We start from the raw sequence: 16,053 nt of genomic DNA, 5'->3' as shown, positions 1-16,053 counted from the left end.
GGTTATTGTATGTAGGCCAAGCTCTGTGCTAACATTCTTTCTGTGTTTATTATACGTAGGCCAGGCTCTGTGCTGGCATTCGTTCCGTGTTTATTATTATATGTAGGCCAGGCTCTGTGCTGACATTCATTCTGTGGCTATTGTATGTAGGTCAAGCTCTGTGCTAACATTCTTTCTGTGTTTATTATTCGTAGGCCAGGCTCCGTGCTAACATTCATTCTGTGTTTATTATACGTAGGCCACGCTCTGTGCTAACATTCGTTCCGTGTTTATTATACGTAGGCCAGGCTCTGGGCTAACATTCGTTGTGTGTTTACTATAAGTAGCCAGACTCTGTGCTAACATCCGTTCGGTGTTTATTATTATATGTAGGCCTGGCTCTGTGCTGACATTCATTCTGTGGTGATTGTATGTAGGCCAGGCTCTGTGCTAACATTCTTTCTGTGTTTATTATACATAGGTCAGGCTCTGTGCTAACATTCTTTCTGTGTTTATTATACGTAGGCCAGACTCTGTGCTAACATTCGTTCTGTGTTTATTATATGTAGGCCAGGCTCTGTGCTAACGTTCGTTCCATGATTATTATATGTAGGCCAGGCTCTGTGCTAACATTCATTCTGTGTTTATTATTATATGTAGGCCAGGCTCTGTGCTAACATTCGTTCTGTGGTTGTTATATGTAGGCCACGCTCTGAGCTACATTTCTTCTGTGGTGATTATACGTAGGCCAGACTCCATGCTAACATTCGTTCTGTGTTTTTTATATGTAGGCCAGGCTCTGTTCTAACATTCGTTCTGTGGTTATTGTACGTAGGCCAGGCTCTGTGCTAACATTCATTCTGTGTTTATTATTATATGTTGGCCAGGCTGTGAGCTAACATTTCTTCTGTGGTTTTTATACGTAGGCCAGGCTCTGCGCTAACGTTTGTTCCGTGGTTATTATACTTAAGCCAGGCTCTGTGCTAACATTCATTCTGTGTTTATTATTATATGTAGGCCAGGCTCTAAGCTAACATTTCTTCTGTGGTTATTATACGGAGGCCAGGCTCTGTGCTAACATCCGTTCTGTATTTATTATACGTAGGCCAGGCTCTGTGCTAACATTCGTTCTCTCTTTATTATATCTAGGCGAGGCTCTGTGCTAACATTCATTCTGTGTTTATTATATGTAGGCCAGGCTCTGAGCTAACATTCTTCTGTGTTTATTATTATATGTAGGCCAGACTCTGTGCGAATGTTCGTTCTGTGGTTATTATATGTAGGCCAGGCTCTGAGCTAACATTTCTTCTGCAGTTATTATATGTAGGCCAGGCTCTGTGCTAACATTCGTTCCGTGTTTATTATACGTAGCCCAGGCTCTGTGCTAACATTCATTCTGTGGTTATTATATGTAGGCCAGGCTCTGGGCTAACATTCGTTCTGTGTTTAGTATAAGTAGCCAGACTCTGTGCTAACATTCGTTCGGTGTTTATTATTATATGTAGGCCAGGCTCTGTGCTGACATTCATTCTGTGGTTATTGTATGTAGGCCAGGCTCTGTGCTAACATTCTTTCTGTGTTTATTATACGTAGGCCAGGCTCTGTGCTAACATTTGGTCCGTGTTTATTATACATAGGCCAGGCTCTGTGCTAACATTCGTTCTGTGGTTATTATATGTAGGCCAGGCTCTGTGGTAAGCTCTTTCCATTATCTGTCTCAGTCTTTACAGTCAGCTTTTTTAGGTGCAGTGACTCACCCAAGATCACACAGCAAGTGATGGTATCTAAACTCAGGCCTGTCTAACTCTAGAATGTGTGTTCTTACCTTTTGCAGGAATTATCACAGGTGTCCCCCGCCTCTATAAATGTACACACCTTGGTCCATGCATTTACATGGAAGAGGCACTCAAATCTGTTAATCTTGTTTGGTCCATGACTCTGCCTGGACTTCCCAGTGACTACTTGCTATCAGCCACCACTGCCTTATCTGATGGGTGCAGGACTGTGCTGTCCGTCCACAGAAGCTTCTGCCCTGATCATTTCCCTGTGCTGTACTCACAAATGTAGGTTGGGGACTAGGGTCTTGTAACCTACCATTAAGGAGCCTTGGTGTCACAGTGGTTAAGCGCTTGGCTGCTAACCGAGAGGTCAGCAGTTCGAACCTACCAGCTGCTTCGTGGGCCCTGGAAATCCTATGGGGCAGTTCTACTTTGTCCTCCAAGGTCCTTTTGAGTTGGAATCAACTCGAAGGCAATGGATAACCCCGTTATCTAATGGAGGAGTATGCATGTGTGTTTATGTGTTTGTGTGGCAGTCATGAATATGTAGACTTTTCAAAGATGCAAGTATCTCCTGATCTGGCTTTATTTAGAGTTCACTTATTAAGAAGCCCTGGTGGTGCAGAGGTTAAAGCCATCAACTACTAACCGAAAAGTCGGCGATTTGAAACCACGAGCGGCTCCGTGGGAGAAAGAAGTGGCAGTCTGCTTCTGTAGAGATTTACAGCCTTGGAAACCTTATGGGGTCACTATGAGTCGGAATCGACTCCACGGCAGTGAGTTTGGGTTTTTTATTAAGTGAGCACAGTTGCTTACTTTTATCCTAATTGTTTTGCTGGAGAGATCATCCTCAAAAATGGTGTAAGATAAACACAGCTTTAAACATGTTTGTCCTCTTTGACCTAGAAATGCCCCCTTAGAATCTATTCTGAGAAAATAATCAGAATCATGGGTAACAGTTTATACGTAAAGTTTTTCATTGCAGCATTGTATATATTCATGAAAACTGCAATCAATCTAAATAGTGGGGTATTATGAATTGTAATTTTAATAACCTAATAAAATGTTCATAATATAATGCCAAGTAATAAAAGTAATTACAAGCAATTACTCTCAGTAAAGAAAAAATTTTCAAGGGGAAAAGAAAGAGAGGAAATACACTACCATGTTAGTGGTGGCGCTCTCCAGATTGTGGGATGGTTGTTAAAAATTATTTTATTCTTTAAAACCAAACCAAACCCAAGTTGTTGCCATTGAGTCTATTCTAACTCAAGACACAGTAGAGCTGTCTCATAGGGTTTGCAAGGCTGTAATCTTTATGGAAGCAGACTGCCACATCTTTCTTCCGTGGAGGGGCTGAAGGGTTCGAACCAATGACCTTTCAGTTAGCAACCGAACACTTAATCACTGTGCCACCAGGGCTTCTTGTAAGTAGGGATAGACTGCATTAAATGTTTTCAGTTCAGGGCTCTGAATATCCTTGTGCACGTTTTTATTCTTTAAAATTTTGCGCAGAAAGATCATTACTCAAGACGATAGGTAGGAGTGTGGAGTATCTCAATGGGATGTGTCAGCTCTTGAGTGTTGTTGTCATTATGTGCCCTCAAGTTGGTTCTGACTCATAGTGACCCTAAGTACAAAAGAAGGAAATGCTGCCCGGTCCTGCACCATCGTCACAATCGGTATTGTGCTTCAACCCATTGTTGCAGCCACCGTATCAGTCCATCTCGTTGAGGGGCTTCCTCTTTTTCGCTGACCCTCTACTTTACCAAGCATGATGTCCTCCAGGGACTGGTCCCTCCTGACAACACGTCCAAAGTACATGCAACAAAGTCTCGCCATCCTTGCTTCTAAGGAGCATTCTGGCTGTAGACCACTTGAGTAGACCTCTGGATTTGTAATACAGATAACAACTGACAACATGGAAGACATTGGTAACATTTTTTTGTAATTATTTTCATTTTCTTTGTCTTTTCTTGCAGAGAATGTTGATATCCCAGGCCACATTTTCACTAGAGGAATGATAACAGCTGTTTTTATCTTGGTGGCAGTTGTGGGCATAGTGACCGTGTGTGCCATTTATAGAGTTGACTTGGCTTTATTTTATAGACACTTAATTGGAAGAGATGAGACATTAACAGGTAATAGATATCATAATGTTGGGATTTCTTATCTCATGCTTTCATTAAGAAACCAAATAAAGGAACATTAATCTTCATCTTATTTGATTATATTGTTGACTTAATGTTTGAGAGAGGTCTTCCATGGGGAAAATTGCTCTGTGTGTATCATCTATTATGACCGTTGCTTGTGCCATATTTTCTTGCACTTATGTGTTGCCAAAAATTGTTCTCTCATTGTTTCGTGTATGTATGCTGTGTCTTCCTAAATATCCTGTAAGATGCTTGAGCCCAGGAACTGTATAGCTGAATACCCTCGTACACACACCCTCCAGGTACCCCATGTGGTGCATTCGTTCAATAAAGGTCTTTTAAGTTGAGTTCAGTTGTATTATGATTTATTATTTTAACCTGGCAAAGCAGGCTGCATGATGTACCTGCAAGAACCCTGAACTAGAAGCCAAATGATCCTAGTCTAGTTTCCTAGATCTGCCACTTTTTATCTACTGCTACTATTTCTATTGATGCCTTTGAGTTATGGTGTTGGTGAAAAATATTGAATATGCCATGCACCGCCAGAAGAATGAACAAGTCTGTCTTAGAAGAAGTACAGCCAGAGTGCTCCTTGGAAGTGAGGATGCAGAGACTTAGTCTCACGTACTTCGGGCATGTTATTAGGAGGGACCAGTCCCTGGAGAAGGACATCATGCTTGGTAAAGTGGAGGGTAAGCGAAAAAGAGAAAGACCTTCAAGGGGGTGGATTGACACAGTGGCCATATCAGTGGGCTCAAGCATAGCAAAGATTGTGAGGATGACGCAGGACCAGGCAGTGTTTCGTTCTGTTGTATGCAGTCCCTGTGAGTTGTTCTGTTGTTCTGTTGTCCCTGTGAGTTGGAACCGACTTGATGGCACCTAAGAACAACAACTATTTAGTGACTGTATGCCTCGGTTTTCCTATTTTTAAAGGTAACTAGAAGTCCCAATGTCCTTTAAGATAATTACGGAATAATAAAAAGCAGTATAATCCATTGCACTTACTCTAATTTTTAGGTAGAGAAAACCCTCAAAATCTAATAAATTTTATAGCAGAAAGCCTCCCTCCCATCCTTGTCCCACGTCTTCGTTTCCCGTTCCCCAGTAGATAGACTACCCAGGCTAATATGAGTATAGATTCTGATTGCACCCCTTCTTTAAAAAAGGAAAGCAAATCTTGGCATATTGTGCACGCTCTTCTGAGCTTTTGTTTGCTATAGCTCGGATACCTTTCCATAGTTATGAAGAAGCTCCTCGTTTTTTAAGGTCGCACGATGAGAACGTATCATTGTTTATGTAGTCTCACTTTGATGAACATTTGAGCTGCTTCCAATCTTTTGTTATTATAGAAATGCTGCAATGGATAGGTTTGTGTGTTCCTTTTTTCCACATATGTAAACTATATCTGAAGGAAAAATTTCAAGAACTGGAATTTTTGGAAATACAAAGAGCAGGTGGGCTTGTTGTTAGGAAATATATTGCCAATTTGGTCTCCCCAGAGGCTGCACTAATCTATGCTACCACTATCAGTGGATCCCAAACCAAACCAAACCTGTTGCCGTCGAGTTGATTCTGACTCATAGCGACCCTATAGGTCAGAGTAGAACTGCCCCATAGGGTTTCCAGAGAGCGGCTGGTGGGTTTGAACTGCCGACCTCTTGGTTAGCAGCCGAGCTCTTAACCACTGCGTCACCAGGGCATGCCCACAAAATGTTTTATCAAACTTTTGGATTTTTCACAGTCTGATAGGTGAAAAATTGTATCTCAGTGTAGTTTTAATTTGCATTTCATTATAAGAAACTATTTATTTAAGATCCATTTGTATTTCCTTTCTCAAAATGCCCATTCATATCCTTTGCCCATTTTTCTATTGGATTGTTGGTCTTTTGTGTTCATTTGTTTCTAGGGGCTATTTACATTTTAAGGAGGTTATGAACCTATTTTCTATTATGAAACGCAAATATATTTGTTTTGTTTTTTAGTTTGCTGACTGTGGTGTGCTGTGAACCAGTTGTGTGTGTGTTTTAATGTAGTTAAATTTGTCTTTTCTTTCATGGCTTCTAGATTTGAGTCCTAAGTAGAAAGACCCTCTCAATCTCAATTTATAAAGGAATTCTCATTTTTTCCTATGAGATTTTTATAGATTCATTTTTCACATTTACAACTTTTAATTTAATAATATAAAATTAGCTTTGTGCCTGCGTGTGTGTGTGGTTTCCTCTAGAGAGAGATGCTGCAACACACGGGGCGGTGGGGGGCGGTCTGTATTTGATGGTTTCCAAATGAGTTGCTTTGCTTTCGTTAACCAGTTGCTATCAAATCCATTCCAACTCATGGAGACCCATGTGTGTCAGAGTAGAACTGGGCTCCGTAGGTTCTGATTCAAAATGTTTAATGAGAATGCTGTAAGTTGAGTTAAAAAGGACATTCTGCCAGACACAGGAAATATTGTTTGATGAACCTGGATGTTGTCGAGGATGCTGGGCTAGGCCTCAATCAGATGGGCATAGCATATCTGCTGAGCATAAATGATGTGTGGTACCATGAAGAACATGAACCTAGAGTGGTCTCATCCCATTAGATCTGAATAAAGGATGTGATTATATCTAGCCTTTAACTCAGTAGCAAATTCATTAACCCCAATCATATATTCAAGCATCAGTCTAACTCCTCTACCATCGAAATGACTGCCATGGGATAAGAATGGACCCTGTCCCTACCACCACCCCACCCCACTTCTTCTACTAATTCCAATTAGCATCAGTTGTATTATTTAAGACCTGACTCCAAATTTTCTTCTTTCAGACAACAAGTCCATGGGATCACTCCTTGTTCTCTGACCAGGTTTTGTTTGTTTAAGTTTTGTTTTTGCATTATACTGTTTTGCCTCTGCTAATGTATTGTTTGTAACCTTTCTCAAGTTATTGCATTTGTCTGCTTTTGTCTTCTCAAATAGGTTAGATGAAGCTGGAGGTCAGAAATGTTTAATTTTTTAGTTACCCAATTAGAAGAACATATTTCTCCTAAATTTGTCCCTTAAATCATCAGATTACTGCTCCATTACCGTGAATTAAACAGAAGAGATGTTATCATTAGTGAAAACCTTTTAATGGACCAGAACTTTCCCTGTTGGCATCTAGAGTCATATAATATTTTCAAACATCCTATAGCATTTGCTTCTCTAGCGTATTGTTTCCACGGCTTCTAGTGCTTCTTCCCACTGTCCCATGGAAACTCTCAGTTTGGTTTCTGTCTTCGCTTGCCAATGGGTCATTTTGAGGGTAACAATGGGGATGGTGGTTGAGTTAAATGACACATGTAAGCCAAGGTGAGATTTACTTTCCAGTCGTGGAACAAGGGCACATTTGGGCTTCTTGGCCTTCTATTGCCTTTATAGTTCCTTTAGCGGCCTGACCTATCTCATGTATTTCTCTCATGCCCTCTATGGCGTCAAACCTTGGGACTCTTAAAGTAGATGCTTTACAAATGTTTGTTAAGTGGTTGCTTGATTAGCATGGGAGGTTTCACGATGCTACGTTTGGTTCCTTGTTTTCAATGATTCTATTCTTCATTGATCATGATTTTCACTCAAATTTGTACTTAATACACTTATATTTATACACTAATTGAAAGAGTAAAACTTATCTCCTAGATGGAAAAACATATGATGCTTTTGTGTCTTACCTAAGAGAATGTCGACCAGAAAGTTACGAGGAGCACGCCTTCGCTGTGGAGGTTTTGCCCAGTGTGTTGGAGAAACATTTTGGGTATAAACTATGCATATTTGAAAGGGATGTACTGCCTGGAGGAGGTAAGAAAGAGCATTCCAGATAGAAAACTAATGGTGATTTTGTTTTTTTAAAAGATTAATAGGTCAGACTTACAGATAGGTGTTTTTCTTAAAAAACAAACAAATGAACAAAGTCTTCTAAGCCAGAAATACTGCCTGAATCAAAATAGTAAATCATGAGACAAGCTCCCGACTGTGTTTCCATGCTTCTGATAATGTCTTCTCTTGGACCTTGTTCATTCATTCTGTTTTACAGTTCTCTGAAAATTTGGGGAAACGAAGTAGACATTCTGTTTTCTGAATCAGGTCTACATTGATGTTGTCATGAGGCATTTATCTAGAAATCCCCCTCAGTTACTGAAAATACCTCTTTTGACAATCTTTTGTAAAGCAGAACCAGTGCCTAACTGAATACCAGATCTTTTGGGCACAGGTTACTTCTTTCCAGAAAATGCTTTTTCTTTATTACGTTGACACTATTGAGAAAATTCAAGTGGAAAATAGGAGAATTGGATAAATATGAGGAAAATGGTGATTCATGTCAGATTTTAGTTATAAATTCAATTTTTTAAATCAACATATGAACAGCGATGACCATAGCACGTACGTTGAAGCAAATTACTGTTAGAATCAAAAAATTTAGTAACCTTTCCATTTTTTTTCTGAAGTTTCAGAGCAAGCATTTGAAATCTAGTGTCAAATTATTTTGGATGCTGGTGTTTTTAAAAATAAACATGTCTTCATTGTTACCACCATTCATTTATTCATCCAATATCCAACCAGGTGCTAAGCTCTGAGCTGGACATTGAAAATCTAGCAGTAAATTTTCCCTCCTATATTGCAGACTAGAAGGGGAAAACATTGCAAATTAGGAAGGGAAAATATACTACTATTTAGTAATAAAAAAACTTCTCAAAAATATAATATGCTAAATTGTCACATGCACACAACAATAATGCTTTTGTGTGTCAGTTCTTTGTATCTAAGAAGGCATCTTGTCAGAATGCATTTCTGCTTGGCCTGACATTAATTTTATTACATTCCATTGTCTTCTATTTGTCATTTTGAATATAGATTTCTTCTTAATTCTTAAATAAAAACAAAGCACGTTTAGTTATATATTCAAGTGTGATTCTTTGTGATTTAAAACCTCTATTATTTGAGAATGGAGACCTGGTGGCACAATGGTTAAGAGCTCAGCTGCTAACCAAAAGGTTGGCAGTTTGAATCCACGAGCCGCTCCTTGGAAACCCTATGGGGCAGTTGTACTCTGTCCTATAGGGTCGCTAGGAGTTGAAATCGACTCGACGACAACGGGTTTGGGTTTTTTAAATATATATATATTATTTGAGAAGCGTTAGAGGTCTAGAACAGGGGTTGGCAAACTACCACCCACAGGCTAACTCCGACTTGCCACCCTTTTTGGAACACAGCCACACTTACTTATCTAAGCCTGCTTTCACACTACAGCAGCAGAGTTGAATAGTGTGAAAAAGAAGCTGTGGATGGCCTGCAGAGACTAAAATATTTGTTAGCTGGGCCTTTACAGAAAAAGCTTGCCAACCCTTGGCCTACAATAATGGTGGTTCTTCTCTTTAGTTTTGAGTCTTTACCTTCTGGTTTAAGGGTGTTCCTCCATGCCTGGGAGAGGCAGGATAGCATGATGGTTAAGAACGTGTATTCTGGAACCAGACTGTCTGGGTTCAAATTCTGGTTCTGTCACTTACTAGCTGTGTGACTCTGGGCAAGTTACTTAACCACTCTGTGCTTTGGCTTTTTCACCTGTAGAATGGGGAAGATAACAATACCTTCTTTGTGGGTCTGTAATGGTGATCAACTGAGTTAATATGTATTTAGAAAAGGGTGTGGCACAGAGGAAGTGCTAAATAAGTATGCATTATTAGTGTTATCTAGATGATTGTTTTTAAAAGGCTTATAAAATTGAAGATAAATAATTTGTCTTAAAGAGAAATGTATTAGTAAAGTTGAGTTGAATAATATAAGACTACACAAAATAATTTTTATTTAATATGCACCTTTTGGTTCTCTTAAATTAATATATCACATCTTAAAATTTCAGCTGTTGTTGATGAAGTCCATTCACTGATAGAAAAGAGCCGAAGACTCATCATTGTTCTAAGTCAAAGTTACATGTCTAATGAGGTCAGGTATGAACTTGAAAGTGGACTCCATGAAGCACTGGTGGAAAGAAAAATTAAAATAATCTTAATTGAATTTACTCCTGTTAGTGACTTCATGTTCTTGCCCCAGTCACTAGAGCTTTTGAAGTCTCATCAAGTTCTGAAGTGGAAGGCTGATAAGTCTCTTTCGTATAACTCAAGGTTCTGGAAAAATCTTCGTTATTTGATGCCTGCAAAAAAGATCAAGCCAGGCAGGGATGAATCAGAAGTCTTGCCTGTTCTGTCATGGACTTGAGCTTTGGAAAAGCTGAATATCAGAAAGAACTCTAGATACTTGGGGATGGCGTGTATGAGCTTGTGCATAACCAAGGACTTTCATCAAAATAATGAACTGTACTCTGTGAAAATCCTACTCACAATTTGAAGATAAAACTTGTCATAAGGATGTCAGGGATCAGAGTAAACATTGAGCTGTGGTCCTCTGCTTCCAGAAGACCCTGAAATTAGAAAGAAATGGAGCTCCTTTTTTCTCTTTTTTGTAACTGGATGCAGCTGCTGATACTTGACCCAATATCTAGTGACTGTGAGGCTGGGCACCGTATGGGACGGTGGTGGATGCCTCACAAGAAGGGCACAGTTTTAAGAGTTTTTAATGCTAACAATCTCGTTCAAACTAAAGGACTTTAGGGGCATGAAGGGGCATTTTGTGTGGACCATGGTGGGTAACAGAGTAAGTGGAATGCTCCCTCCACTGAGCCCTGGTGGCACAGTGGTTAAGAGCTACAGTAAACTACAGCTGCTAACCAAAAGTTCGACAGTTTGAATCCACCACCAGCTCCTTGGAAACCCTATGGGGCAGTTCTGCTCTGTCCTACAGGGTCGCTATGAGTTGGAATCAACTCGACAGCAGTGGGTTTCTACATACCTTGGACTGTGTGTGGAGGAGAGAGCAAGGTAGAGAGGAGGCGTGTGAGCCTGCCTGGAAGTAGGTTCTCGGCCTCAGGATGCGTGTAACCGGTCCTGGCCACAGGTGCAGACCTGTGGTTCTTGGAATCCACTAAAGCACGATGAAGAGCTTCTTTAATGAGGCCTATTGTGGAAGCTTCTTAGAGGGAACCCAGTGTGCCTCTGTATCTTTCATGAAGGACAAAAATGAATAAACGTAACTAAGTACTTAGAACAGTTCTTGGCATAGAGTTAATATTCTGTAAGCGTTGCTATTTTTGTTGTTGTCGTTAGTTAGATCACTTAGGCAGCACTGGGCTAAAATGGAAACCAGAGAGCAGGAAAGGGAAGGAGATCTGGAGAGTAAGGAAGTTTTGAACTGGGAACATCTCTATAGAGAGAGAAACCTATAGGAGAAGCATATCAGTAGGGCAAAAGATGTTTCTCCATTGGACATCTGCCTCTTTGGACACTGGAAGAGTGCCTAAAGTTATGTCTGCCTCACTTACGTGACCCCAGATGTGTGGGCCTCCTTGATGGCCTCGGCAGTCATGGCTGTCCATGGAAATCATTGAGTCACTCATGAACACCAACCTTAAAGTGAAACAAGACTTGGGTAAGTATGTAACCATCAGTTTGGAAGACTGGTTAAAACACATGGGTGCACTACGAATATTCCAGAGGAGTTTCGATAGAACCTGTTTAAAACAGCTGTAGTAGGTGTTGCTGAAAATCAAAGAAGAATGAGGTTTTTATTAGATTTTCAGTGTAATAAAGTGATTTAATTGTTACAAGGCTTAAGATTTTTGAAAGGGGGCTTGTTGGTTGGCTAAACAAGTGAAAGACAATTCTATTAATAACTCTCATGTTTTATATGCTAAAATGTATTAGTGAAAATATGATTATGAAATGGAGAGAAACTGTACTGGAGTAATGGTAATCTTTAATACATAGGATGGTTTTGCTTTTCTTTCACTATGTATGTTTTAAAATAAATTAAATGAACCATTTGTTGAACTTTACTTTTGAAAAGAAAGCATTTTTATTTTTGAAATGTCTGGTGTCTTCTCCCTTACTTTAAGATTCCAGTACCTTGTTCTCACCATATATTCCCACATATTTTAATAAGATATGGGCCATTCACAGTGAACTCCCACCTCTATCTTTTTTTTAGACTTCAAATTATTTGTACCTACCTTTTTCGTTTTGCTCTCCACTCAGGAACAAAGGAAGGATTATCTTCCTTCTTTTACAAGATCTTCCAATACCCAGCACAAGGACTTAAACGTTTAATAGGTCTTCACATGCCAGTGAATTAATGTACATATTTTTAAGCTTAGGTACAAACATTCCTAACTAGGACCAACGTATTTTTAGATATCTGAACAGCCATTATCTTCTCTTACATCAGATGTCCTTAAAATCTGGAGTCTATTTCAGAGAATCAGTGAGCAATCAGATCTCTAAAATTTGTAAAGAAAAAACTCGTGTGTGTCTATCATGTGTAGAGGCATTTTATTAGAGTTATAGTCTTTTAAAGTAGAGAGGGACCTTAACCCTTTAAACCCCCTGTCGTTGAGTTGACAGAGAAGAACTGCCCATAGGGTTTCCAAGGCCATAAATCTTTATGGAAGCAGACTGCCACGTCTTTCTCCTACGGAGCAGCTGGGGGGTTTGAAATGCTGACCTTCAGTTACCGACAGAGTGCTTTAACCACTGCACCACCAGGGCTCCTGCTAGAGAGAGACCTTATTACCTACATATTCCAAACCCAGGAACTTGAGACGTGTTCAGTCCAGGGACTTGATTAAAGTCACACGACTAGCTAATGTACTGTGTCCTCTTTCTAGAACTGCCTGTTGGAAAGTAAGACTTGAGGTCAGTATTTTGGAGGCAGCAGGCACTTTTCTGGGGAGGCACATTATACTAAGAGGGGGCAGGGTCCCACAGCGATGAAGTAGGGCTGCTTAGGAATGGCTCCGAAGACAAAACAGAAGAAGTAAGAGGAACCTTAGGGTTTCTTTCTAGGCCACTAGGGTAAGAATGAGGGAAAAATTAGCACTTAAGTCCTCCACAAGAAGAAAGCATACACTTGAATGGAACAACTCAGCTGTGGAATCTGCCAAGATACAGGAAATTAGAGCCCCCAACAGGCCCTAGGGGCAAGGTGCAGCCTTCGGCCCACACTGGTTCTGAGTGGTCAGCTGCTTGGGCTTGCAGAGAGGATGAGCTTTACTGCAGCTATAAACGTGGCTGTCTGAAGCTGGGACATTGGCAAAACCAGTGCTCAAGGCAGAGGCAAGTCACAGCTTTAAATACTCAGAGGAAAGAATCTTTCTCCCTGGCCTGAAGCGCAGCTGTGAAGGAATGGGCCCAGGGTTGCAGTGGACACCATCTTTCTGAGCAGCAGCTCCCCTGAGAGACACCATCACAAGCGATGGGGAGCTCTTCAAAGGGTGGCCAAGCCAAAATAACAGGAAGTGGCATGCATGTCTAGGTCCCTCCAGTCCCACCTTCATGCCACACTGATAGTGATCACAGTTCGGGCTGGGAACTTTAAGACCAACAGCAGTATTTCTGAGACTTACGAAAACCAGCTTTTACCTTAGGCTTGTGAAAACTGGTTTTTATCTCTTTCTGGGAGATCTTGTGGGTGCACATAGCACCCAGGGAACATCACGCCCCATTTATGCAATTGCTATGATTTTATTGTAACTGTTCAATAATTAATGTTGAGTATGTTATGAATATGTTACAAATCTGTCGTGGAAGAACTACAGCCAGAATGCTTCTTAGAAATGAGGATGGGGAGACTTCTCTCACATACTTTGGACATGTGATCAGGAGGGAGCAGTCCCTGGAGAAGGACATCATGCTGGGTAAAGTAGAGGGTCAGCGAAGGAGAGGAAGACCCTCAAAGAGATAGACTGACGCAGTGGTTGCAACAATGGGCTCAAACATAGCTATGATTATGAGGACGGCGCAGGACCAGGCAGTGGTCAGAAATGACTCGACGGCACCTAACTACAACAACATGTTACTATTGTGTTTTGAGAGTCTTGAGATTCTCAGGGAGTTCCTGGATGGTGCAAATGGTTAAGTGCTAGGCTGCTAACTGAAAGGTTGAAGGAAAAGCTTTTAGGGTTTAGATTTCCTCAGAGGTGTCTCAGGGAGCATCATGCGGTAATGGAATGGAAGAGTGGAGACAAGTGTGCAGGGTCCCAAGTTCCTCCCCTGTCAACCCCCAATACTTCAACTAGAGCAACCGTGCTTTTATCCATTTTGTATATTGTTTTATTTAACAAAATAAAATACCTCTCAATTGGTCAGAGTTTATTGTACAGAACATAGTACTCTTAACTAGTTGAAAGAGAAATGGTTACAGAACGGGTTGGTACATGTAGAAAAGGTCAAATTAGTGTATGTTTTGCTGTGTATATTCTCAACAACAACAACGAAAGAAAAAAGAAAAAAGAAAGAAACAGACCCCAGGCTAAACTTCCGGGAATATCTTCTCACTTCACACAGAGAACTGGGCTGCCAAGAAGAGTTGTTGATCTTGCTACAACCAGGAAGAAACCTGCAGAATCAGGAAGCTCTTGCTACAGCTGCTGGCCTCAAAATTGCTGGAATGTTTGAGTCGATTGTTGCAGTCATTGACCCAATCCATCTAACCGAGGGTCTTCTTTGCCTTTGTTGACCCAATACCTCACCAAACATGATGTCCTCCTCCAGCAATTGATCTCTGCTGATGACGTGGCCATAGCAAGCAAGTCAGACAATGTTCGGTTGTTGTCCATAAGGTTTTTATGGACTAATATTCAGAAGTAGAATGCCAGGCCTTTCTTCCTAGTCTGTTATAGTCTGGAAACTCTGCTGAAACCTGTCTACCATGAATGACACTTCCAATATTTGAAATACTGGTGGCTTAGCTTCCAGCATCATAGCAACATGCAAGCCACCACAGTAGGGCAAACTGACAGACAGGTGGTGGGTATGAACCAAGAAAACCTCTAAAATATGCCTGAAAAATGATTGCCCTCTATGGTGAAAGTGAATTTAGAGTGATTATTTAAGATGATCCCTGAAAATGAGTGAATAAATAACTGGCTTCTTTAAAAATATGTGTGGCACAATAATTTTAAAACGTCCAGAATATTCTATTACGTTACATATTTATATTCAGTAATTACTTGCGCTGTCTTCTGAATGAAGTCTGAAGATCAATGAAGATCCTGTGAAAATATGAGGTATAACTGGGTTGAATTGTAACAAATATGCGTGAAGTTAAGCAGCCAGAGGAGAGTTGCTCTTTTTTGAGTGGCGCCAATGTCGATCACATGCTTTCTACACTGATTTTCCTTTGATAAAACCACTTTTTAAAAGCCCTCTTTAGAAATTTACAAAGGAAGGCACACGATACCCAACGCCCTTGCATGTCCATGCCTTAGGTAGACCAGATCTCTTTGAAAGCATGGCACAATCCCTGGAGCCAGGCCTGCCGAACAATGCTGGTGAACAAGCTGATTGTTCTTTTCTTTTTAAAACAAAATTGCGTTAGTTTTCTACAGTGAGTTGTCAACTAGTTAGTGGCTTTTCAAGTTGTCTCTCTTGATTTTCAATGTTATTATTGTGAAATGTAGAATAAATATGACCAAGAAGGAATTCAAACTTACATTAGGTGAAGCGATAGAAAAGAGAGCACCTGTGCTTTATTTAGCTTAACTTTTTCGAAAATTTTATTAGGAAACATTTGAAACATACAGAAGAATGAGAAGAAATGCGCAGTAAGCACCTACAGATTGACAGTCCATTTAAGATGGCAATTTCTCCTGCCGTATGTTTTTACTGGATTGTTTTTTTTTTTTTGTAGTAGTATTTTTGCGTCATGACATTCCTCTCAAATCCTTCAGCATGAATCTCCAAGAAATAGACGTTTTTCTACATAATCACAATACAATTACTAACATTAAACGAAATTAGCAGTTATTTCCTAGTGTCATATTCTATAAAGATGTTCGTTAACACTTGGATCAAAACAAGAATCTTGCACTGCAGTTGGTTATCGTACTCTTCAATCTCTTCCAGTCCAGGCTAGCTACGGCCGCTAACCAAAACGCTGGCAGTTTGAATTCACCAGGTGCTCCTTGGAAGCCGTATGGGGCAGTTCTACTCTGTCCTATGGGGTCGCTATGAGTCAGAATCGACTCGATGGCAGCAGGTTTGGTTTGGTTAGTTTTATCTCCCCCTTGGCCCTTTGTTGTGCG

General features: G+C 40.4%; 1 protein-coding gene across 6 annotated transcripts in view; it reads left to right on the top strand.

The window, feature by feature from the left end:
- Window positions 1-13,357, top strand: part of IL18R1 (interleukin 18 receptor 1) — a 48,588-nt gene extending 35,231 nt beyond the window's left edge. Inside the window, exons 7-9 of one of the 6 annotated variants that reach the window (XM_023733869.1) lie at window positions 3,740-3,898; window positions 7,563-7,721; window positions 9,781-13,357. In XM_023733869.1, the coding sequence (XP_023589637.1) occupies window positions 3,740-3,898; window positions 7,563-7,721; window positions 9,781-10,136 (674 nt within the window). In that variant the 3' untranslated portion in view covers window positions 10,137-13,357. Of the gene's footprint in view, window positions 1-1,813; window positions 2,043-3,739; window positions 3,899-7,562; window positions 7,722-9,780 lie in introns of those variants that run through there. The other 5 variants (XM_023733876.1, XM_004369400.2, XM_023733859.1 and 2 more) reach the window with 5 other exon arrangements.
- Window positions 13,358-16,053: the final 2,696 nt, after the last annotated feature.

This window comes from Trichechus manatus, unplaced genomic scaffold, assembly GCF_000243295.1.
Source record: "Trichechus manatus latirostris isolate Lorelei unplaced genomic scaffold, TriManLat1.0 scaffold00004, whole genome shotgun sequence".
In the NCBI taxonomy this organism is placed as follows: Eukaryota; Metazoa; Chordata; class Mammalia; order Sirenia; family Trichechidae; genus Trichechus; species Trichechus manatus.
This window is presented reverse-complemented; position numbering and strand designations above follow the sequence as displayed.